Source organism: Platalea leucorodia (assembly GCF_965183815.1).
Source record: "Platalea leucorodia genome assembly, chromosome: 1".
Taxonomy (NCBI): Eukaryota; Metazoa; Chordata; class Aves; order Pelecaniformes; family Threskiornithidae; genus Platalea; species Platalea leucorodia.
The window spans coordinates 33914003-33923893 of record NC_138823.1 but is presented as its reverse complement, the minus strand read 5'-3'; the positions used below and the strand labels follow the sequence as shown (position 1 = coordinate 33923893).

The 9891-nt window shown below is 37.6% G+C and overlaps 1 protein-coding gene across 1 annotated transcript in view; it reads left to right on the top strand.

Moving 5' to 3' along the window:
• The window catches only part of ZFHX4 (zinc finger homeobox 4), a gene marked incomplete at both ends in the record, with an annotated part of 125672 nt that overhangs the window by 2593 nt on the left and 113188 nt on the right, over window positions 1–9891 (top strand). Inside the window, one exon of the mRNA XM_082315045.1 lies at window positions 1108–1610. Within this exon, the coding sequence (XP_082171171.1) occupies window positions 1108–1610 (503 nt within the window). The remainder of the gene's footprint in view (window positions 1–1107; window positions 1611–9891) is intronic.

Sequence of the window (9891 nt, the reverse complement as noted above, 5' to 3'; positions counted from 1 at the left end):
TCTTCTCATGTTAATTTGTCACTTAGAAGTACCAGCGCTCCAGCTGAAGATGAAAACCTGTTATTTTGTTTTGCTGGTCATCTTGCATCGACCTTTGCCTGTAAAAGCTAAATTAGTCATATGCTAGGTAATAGTTGCAAGAGTGGCAGGAGCATTGCAAGTTCAAGCAGAAAGCAGTAAAGGAACTCCACCTGCCCTGGTGGGCGCTGCTTCAGCGCCCTCACCGTGCTTGCATCCTTGCAATCCCATTTTCTTCTCCTCCACCCCTGTGTGCAGGGTCCGCAGGAAGAGAATGAAATTAATTGGTTATGCAACGAGGTGCTATCAAATTAACAAACTAGAAAACATAAAGGCAGCTCTGTTTTCTGCAGTTTTTAATTATCTGAATAGGTCAACATTTTCAGGCAGGAATGCAATCTTTTCTTTCTTACCTGACAATAAGCCTTTATAGTTAGAAAATTGTCTGTATTCCAAGTGTAAGAGGAGGGCAAATTGGAATCAAATGCTCATGTGTGAGCAGCGTATTGTCAATCTGTTACCTAATGGTACAGATTTGTACTAAAAAGTGTTCTCAAACTTTGTGCAGTTCTAATGTTTCCTTTTTGATGTACCTAAATTGTCCCGGTGTTGTTTGCTGGGTATATTTTAAAATTAGGAATACTAAGGTCTCATACCAAAAGTAGCTAAATTAGTATAGATATGCTTATCCTAATTACTATATTGTAGATATATATATCTTGACCTACCTCCAGCATCATTTAAAGGATATAACAAAACTACAATTAGTGCTGTGTAAGTTAATCTAGGCTTTTAAGTTACAAAAGCATTGCTGTTTTGTTATTTTATTGATCAACTTTCATGCCTTTGAAAATACAAATTCCAGAATGACATCATGCCCAGTAGGAGTAATTAAAGCTATCTGATGAGGGAATTTAGAAGTTGAAAGGGATGATTGTAATTGATCCTGATTCAATCCTATTACAGCTTTTTATAGTTTAAGCTCTAGAGAAAGCAAACTCCTTGTCAAGGCTTTATTTTACGGATTCCTTTGTGTGTGCTATGCTTGCTGGTCTCTACTTTCCCTTTTAATTTTTTTTTTTCCTGTAGTAAATAATGAGCTGCCGCCTGAAATCCGGCTTGCCAGTGGTCAGCTAATGGGTGATGACCTGTCCCTCCTTACTGCAGGAGAGCTGTCACCTTATATCAGTGACCCAGCGCTGAAGCTATTCCAGTGTGCTGTTTGCAACAAATTCACCTCTGACAGCCTGGAGGCCCTAAGTGTGCATGTGAGCAGTGAACGCTCGCTCCCCGAAGAGGAGTGGAGGGCTGTAATTGGAGACATCTACCAGTGCAAGCTCTGTAACTACAACACTCAGCTCAAAGCGAACTTCCAGCTCCACTGCAAGACTGACAAACATATGCAGAAATATCAACTGGTGGCTCACATTAAAGAAGGGGGCAAAACTAATGAGTGGAGGCTGAAGTGTATTGCCATTGGCAACCCAGTTCACCTAAAATGTAACGCCTGTGACTACTACACCAACAGCGTGGATAAATTGCGCTTACATACTACCAATCACAGGCACGAGGCAGCCCTGAAACTGTACAAGGTAAGACAGTGACAGCAATTTCAGTCGGCACCAAGTAGACTAGGAAATTAACTGTTTCAGTGCTAATCGAACAAGACTTTGATCAATCAGTTGAAATAATATTTATTGAACATATGTATAACCGAACAAAACCTATGCAGGTTAGTCAGGGAGGAGTGTTCCCGATGAGTCGTGTTGATTCACCTGAGGGCCCATTTAGGATGCACTTTCTGTGAACACAGGGAACGTAAGTTTTTTTAAAAAAAGTTCTCTTGTAATAAATGACTAGAGGGGTTTTACATCTCTTATAATCTTTTCAGACTTTGTCCATTACATTTTGATCAGAAGCTTGATTGAGATTGTGGAAAATGATGATTTTTCCATACCGCGCATAGGGAAGGAGATCAGTTTCTGGCATATGCATCTGTTTGCAACTGTAATCTATCACAGCCAAGTTATTTTACATTGGTATTTTCAGTAAGCACATGCAATATGCCACATTATTACCAAGGATATTCAAAAGTAAGCACTGTCATCCTTTTGTCTGCCCTTCTTTTCCAAGCCAGTAATGATTTTTCACAAACATGAAAGGGTGTGGTGTAGATAAATATGTTAGTAGAATGGCAACTATATTTTTATCTTTACTGGAAAAAACTATGTGGATATAATGAATATGTGGGAGTGATGAATACCATTTATTACACAACTTGTCATGACTTTTTCCAAACCCTAATTATGGGGTAACTTATTTTCTGCAGTGTGTTTACTGGATTGGCTTGATTGTCTTGGTTCATGTACAAAATATAACACATTCATTTCCAAGATGAATAACTTTTTGTAACTTATTAAAAACTTCTTTTGTCTAGGGGATATAAAAATTCAGGAAATATTGCAAACCATTAGTCACTGTAACAAGCTCTAAATATGATTAGAAAATCCATTTTGCAAGTGTTATCTATTGATTTATACTAGAAATCTGTGATAACTAAACTATCAGGAGTCATCTGCTGATTACAGCAACTATGCTGGTTTTCTAATCATGTTGAAAATGTGTACACATGAAACAAATATAGAAAAGCCTCAGCAGACCTCTAGTTTAAGCAAAAAATAACATTTTGCTGGTGTTCAACTGTGTTCAAATGGTTATTCTGAGCTAACACAGGATGCACAGGCAGTAACATGGATTTTCATTTTATAACCTGATAGTTGTAACCTTGGTGGATCTTCTATGGACAAAAATGGCAGTAACACAAGACTGGGCCTATTATATTGTCCCGCAGTGCTGGCTGCTGTGCTAATTTAATCATGTATTTTATTTAAATTACATTTTTCCTTAAGTCTAGGGAGGTGGCTTTTTTGTGCTTGTTTGTTGTTTTTTTTTAAAGAGACAAAGTCCTGTTTTGAAAAGTGCCAAAAGAGCTGAGAGTCTAGTGACACCATTAGCCTGCCTCAGCAGCAAAACTGCCTTCAGAAGTTCCTGCTCCCTGTCATCTGTGAATCGTTTCCTTGCTCCCTCCAGTTATGCTGATTGTAGAGCCACACTTTAAGTCATTTTTTTCAAATGATCTAGGTTAAACATAGCTGGTCCCCGTCTCTTTTTTGGAGTGTTAACCTGGATTATTTCAATGGTCTGTTTTATAATGCCACAGTTCAGAGAGATGCTGCTGCAAACTGTGTCACAGATAGGAATGATAGGATGGGAGATGAGAAGGTAGAGGGCTTTTCTCAGATGGCTTCACTGACAAAGCTTCGGAGACTGTTGAAAATAAGATGCCAGTTGCTTATTTTTTAAATAAAGCTATAGGCATAGCTACAGAGTTGCAAGGTACAAACTATCTACTCAAAACAGCACTGTCTCTTCACTCACTCAACTCAATCCCTAGAGAAATGTTTGTCAAATATGTTTGGGTTTGCAGCATGTCCTACAAAACATTTGATTTAGCATGCTAAGGGAGCAAATCTCAGCTCTTAGCCCTCATCATTAAAAATGCCTGCCGCTGAACCTGCTTCTTTTCCAGATCCTGGTTTGTTAGATCAAGAAATTCAGTAGCGCCTATGTGGTGCAGCTATCATACATGACAAATGACCATCGCTAACCTTTTTTCAGTCTCTGAATCAGTTAGGGTGAAAGACATCCCAGTGGAGAAGGAACGCATAAGCTCTTAGACACCCTCTAAGCTTCATGTCCTACAGAAGGACAATTGGAAGTGTACTGCTGGTAACCACAGGGTTGCAAGTCTCCTGATACATACATTTTTTAGGACCTATCCTTAGGATTGCTAGTGAGAATCTCAGCTTTTTAAAAAGTTTCTGTCCCTCATGACTTCTTAGAGAAGTTTGAAATTTGAACCCCGCTAGGCTTAACAACTCTCAGACACATGTACACATGCACATACTATTTTTATATAATCTCATTTTAAGGCTAATTTGAAGGAGAAGAATGACTTCTTTAAAATATCAATTGGGGCATTAGTAGTATTATTTTTTAAGATTTGGGGTTGGCAGTACTACAATGTGTCCCATATACCCAAAATCTTCTAGATGTGTATGCTTTATAACAGAATGTAATGCCTCTGTATGTCACCCAGAAAACTTTACTTTTAATTGTGGGTGTACATTCAGGCCTCAAGGTAGAAATAAATGAGATTTTGAAAGTCTGTAAAGTTATCTGCTAGCAGACTTGATAGCTTTGTCAGGTCTTGGTGAAGCTGTTGACACCAAGAGAGTTGTAAACTTTTTTTCTCTTGATACATCAGATAAACTTTTAGATCACCTAAGGAAAAAAAGAGCATTAATTTGTATGAATAATAGATATACACCTTGGGAGCGATATCGAATATTCATGAATTGTGTTCATATTCAAGCAGCTTCTCTAACTCTTTTAAAGTTAAGGTGCTGTGAATATGGTTTGGCAACAAAATCCTTAATACTAAAACCATCTGAAAGCACAGAAAAAAATATATGACTTTGTTCTTTTGCTTTGTCAAGTACCTCAAAGTTTTTTTCTTTAGTCACTTATATTTATTTAAATGTTATTGTTTTGTGAATTTTCTTTTTATAAATGTTGCCATAACAGCTTGATTTCTCTTCCTGTGCTTAACTATTGATGGAATAAAAGGATGTCTTTTCATAACCGTAGCTTTTAAAGCGACCATGAACATCAGAGCTTCTCTTCTGAAGCTGTATAATTTTAGGCAGTATTGAAATGTCACTTTTAGAGTTAGATTCTAAATGTGGCAAAGTGAATCCTTTAGCTGTTTTCTAAGTTATTGAAAAAAGAAATGGCCTGATTGCTCCTTACTGAAGTGCAGTATTCAAATGGTGTTGGTAACGTGGCTGCTAGGAACCAGAACAAAGACAGCCTTACCCTGAGTGAACTCAACTTCAGCTAAATGAATTTCCCAAAGACTTACATTTGGAATTGTGGAGCTCAATATTAACAAATTAAACCACAGAAGAGTTGTGAGTCCTGCGCAGTATCCATCAAGAAACATTCAGTGACTCCACCAGTAAACAGAGAAAGCCTCTATAGCAACAGAGTGCATTTCCATTCTGCAGGAGGAAGCGTTCAACTTCTGCAGATTTGGGAAGCTGAGGCAGGACAGTGATCTATCTCTGTGGATATAAAGTACGTATAGCTGGAACTGCTCTTAAGGAAGCCATTTTGTAGCTTAGTCAAATAGCTTTTCATTCAGGGAACCGCATATATCATGTCCTGCGCTTATAAAATAGTTTCCAAATATTTTTAATAAATAAATAAACACTGGGTATCCTTTATGCAAAGTAAACTGGAGTGGCTGAAAAGAAGTTTTAGTTAACCAAGTAACTGAACAACAGGATCCATTTCTAATCACAAATAAATATTTACAATTAGTCTATCAAAAATATTATTCAAGTAGCTGATAATAGCTTTAGAAGACATTAATCTTATATTGGATATTTACCGTAGATTACATCATATATGCAACTACTTAGGAGCTCAGGGAAAGTGACAGGTAGCAGTTAGCAGAGTAGTACTCAGCTGTGTGAAAACTACCTTGGTTTTCCCTTTATTGACAAAATATTAATCCATAACACTATTAATGCTATGACTGTCAGTTCAATTTGGATAGATCACTTTACCTCTTGTGTTCTCAAAAGGCAAAGATATTACCCAAAAGGAGTGACCTGACTTCAGTTTAAGAAGGGTAAAGGTTAAAGGTTAGCTCAAAAGCATCATCTGCCTAGCTGCTTAACTTTAAACTGATCAATTTAATGAAAATCTGTTTTGCAGATGGTGTTTTAATGTCTTTGGCAGGATTTAGGCAGCTTTAACATTAGACGTATGCTAGTAAAAATTATTTCTTTATTTGACCAGAACAACACCTTTTCTTTTATGTTTTAAGGTAAAAGGCATGTGGGATATGGTATTTTGGCAAAGGACCCAGAAGCAGAAAGTGTTGATGATCTTTCCATATGGGCTCAAAAACAGAATACCTTTATGTCTATTGCTAATGATGACTGAAGAAACAAACAAAGCTGTATTCATTTTTTACCATAATGTTTTACTTTGAACCCATAAAAAAGAATTTCAGTCAGAACTGTCCTTGAAAAAGGCTTGTCTTCTTTGCCTGGGGTGGAATGCAACATTAACATTTTTAACCTGGCAGAGCACGCTGATTGCCTCTTTCAGACCTTGTATTTGTAGATCAGCAGTATTCTTTTTCCTGCTCACAAACTGAGTAGTAATTGTATTACTTAGCTGTAGACACCATAAATAATAAGGCAAATTAGTCAATCTAAATGGTAAGTTTTATCTGATGGAAGTTATCTGAATAAACAAAGAATTAGATCCTCAGGAGTGTAAAGCAGAGCTCTGTGTTTATGTCTTCTGAGAATCTGTCCCTCACAGTTTTTGCCAAGATAATTAAGTTTTAGGACAAGCACGTCTTTCTGTTTTCAGATGTATGCAATTCAATAGGAATTTCTTGGGCTGCTAATGTAATACTATTATATGTTAGCTTTGTAATTAGCTAGGACTCTATCCCGTTGCTGAAATGCATTGTAATATTACACACACAAGCATAGCTTGCATGTAGCAGTCATGAAAGTGGTGCCCTTTGTTTCATATTGACCTTCCAACTTATTTAAAAAAGAGTTTACAATGAGCCTTTGTTTTGTCCACAAATGATCATAAACAGCTTTCCAAAGAGCCCAATAAAATGAGATAATCACAAATGTATAACACCACATATTGAAAGGGTGGAAGAACAAACGGGGCTTTTACTATATTTTATAGGATGGATTTATAGTCTGTCCTTGGGTCACTTAGGGCCAAGAATTTTCACGGTCAGCTGGTTGGTCCTGCTAGCTAGCATCCTCTGCAGGAAATGCAAATACCGTGCAGCACCTGCTCTTCAGCTGGGGTTATGCACTGCTTTTTTAAAGCGAGGTGTCCACTTCTCTGCTGGTTCAAAGTCAAAATCTTAATTAGACTAGCTTTTTTTCTGCATCTGTCATCAGTGAAGCAGAATAGTCTGTCTGGATTCCATAATGCTGTTTGCATATTTGGATTTTAAATCAGCCAGGGATATTGAATGCTTTGCTCATCTTTATCACGTGCAGAAGGCACAAGTGGGATTTAGTCCTTAGGTAACTTTTAGTGTAACAGTTCCCCAAGGAACACTGCTTGGGTTTTTCTCATTATCCTTGTTCTGGATGAAAGCATCGTTGTTAGGAATTAACAACTGAGGTGGGGGGTGTGAAGTATATGCATACGGGGACGAATGGACTAACAGCCCCAGTCACTTTGTTTGCTTTATTCTGTTTGGCATGAAATGCTGATACTTGATCAGTCTGGAATTAACAGAAAGTCACATTCTTTTCATTTCAATTGTCCTGCACTAACTTTTTAATTTAAAATCAAATATCCTAGATATGTGCCAGTCCAATTATTGAACTGTCATTGTCCCAGTATGATGGTAAAAGAGGTCAGGAGATTGTGCAGCATTGATTTGCATAAAAATCATTGTGGAAAGGAAATTGGAATATGTCTGCACATCTGAGGATCCAAAACATGTTTTGCTTAATCTTATTCTTGTTGTTTGTTTAGGTGAAGAAAGCTGTTTTCAGTGATAAACAGAAGTTATTCTAATTTGTTGCTAAACATAAACCTCATGATAGAGGATATTTCAATTTTTATAGTACATTCAGGTTTATGTTCATTTAAGGTTTTAAATGTTTTGTGAAATATAATTTCCACTGCAAGTTTTAGTTACTGTAATTCAGTACAAGCTGTTGTGCTTACATGTATAAAGAGAAAAGAATATTCAAAGAACACATTGTGTAGTCAGCTACACATAGCTATACATAACGTATATGCCTACTGCATGCACTTATACACTATAGACAAGTACATTTATTTAAAAAAACCCCAAACAAGTTGTGGGTTAGCAGAACAGTAATTTCAAACCTATTCTTTTTTATTTTAAATTTAAAACGTAAGAGTAGATAAATAATTTTCATGTTATATTTTGTGTATATTTAATTTGATATTCAGATGTTGTCTGGCTCTCAGATAGTCCTACATAATGGTCCTTATAAAAAATAGCATGCATTGTATTCAGCTTATGGTATACTGCTAAAGCAGAAAGGTACTCTCAAATCACGGTTTAGAGAATTCCCATGATGTCCAGGATCCCAGTCTGCGTGCTGTCCTGGGTGAGGATGTATAAGGCTACTCTTTGAAAGGAGTCTGTACCAGACTATCTGGACACGACTTGCAATGTGCAGCCTGCCCAGTGGAGCCCAAGCTCTAGCTCCTCTTGCAGAGCAAGAAGAGCGAGCAAGGAGGAGAGCAAAAGCAGCATAAAGAGGATCAGCCTCATTTATTCAGTATGCTCAACACACAAAATGGCTGTATACCAGCTGGGTTTTGTGTCTGGAGTTCTTTCATTCTGACATTAAGAGAAATATGTAATTATTTCTGACTGGGATTCAATGTAGAGATGTAGTGTATAGTGTATGTAAGAGTATTATGTCAATGTGAGTGCATGTGTATATGTGCATAAATAGATTGCAGCTATGGATTTAGCAGCCACTCCCTCCCAGCCTTGCAACATAGATTTTCTTGTTACCCTTAGGAGATTTTAGCTGATGTTATGCAACTCACTACAGGTGTCTTTTCTAAAATTGTAATTACAGTTTACCAGACTCTCCCAGGTGGGATTTTTCTCTACCATCTCTTCCATGTATTTAAGAACGAGCACTAAAAAAAAAAAGACTGAGACATGACAGGAAAGTTATATTTTGACATGCATATGTGTACTTCAGCTTTGCTATTGCTTTTGCTAAGTGGTTTAGGAGAAACTTTCCCTTGGTCTATGCATTTGTCAGTCTGTCCAGACAAAATGCCAGAATTGGGAAATTATAGGACCATTGATGGGAATAAAACCTTAGAGACCTCACATGTACAGGACTGAGCTTTGAGCTGTTTGATACACAGCTCTTGAGACTGTATTGTCTCTATCTTGCTAGATAGACAAATTCATTTTCCGCATTTTTTTTTCTCCTTTGGGGCACCACTGGAGCAATGCTCCAGTCAGATTTTGTAAAGGATAACGAAGAGGCTGGTGTGAAATGCTGAATAATACCAATTCTGTTGGTTTTAGCAAGAATTGGGCACAATGCAGAAGATGTATTTTATTGGATGAACTTCCATGTGTATGTTTGTGGGCAAACTACAATAGGGTACAAGAAGAAATAGGTAGTAATTACATTAAATGTGGGTAGGGTTTTTATGTTAATAAAACATAAATTACAAGTGGTAACTTGTAATATTTTTTTGATCCTGGTGGCGTGTCTGTTAGGCTGGTGTACTTAATACAGGCAGATAGTGCAGAATGATGATCATACGTCCTCGTGCTGATATATAAAGAAAGTGAAGCTTTGCTAAGAATCGCAAGACCTTCGCTTTGTGGACAGCCGTGAAGGAGGATGTTACGGAAATGACCCCCTTGGTCTGCAGCAGAAGGTGCCAGCCCTGCAGTTCTGCAGCAGACAGATGCACAGAGCATTGTGCACCATAGCCTCAGGGGAAACTGCATGTGCTACTCTCCCTGTGGGAGGGAAGGCATTAAGATAATCTTCAGCTTTTAAAGGCAGGGGGCATTGAAGGAAACAAAAATTGAGCAAGGGTAGTCCTTGAATGATGGAGTGTGCAGATTCCCATGCCTGGGGCATCCTACTGCAGTACAGTGACAAAAAGAGAAAAAAAAAATGGTTTTGTCATATACGAAGAGTATGAGCAGTACTCCTTGCTTAT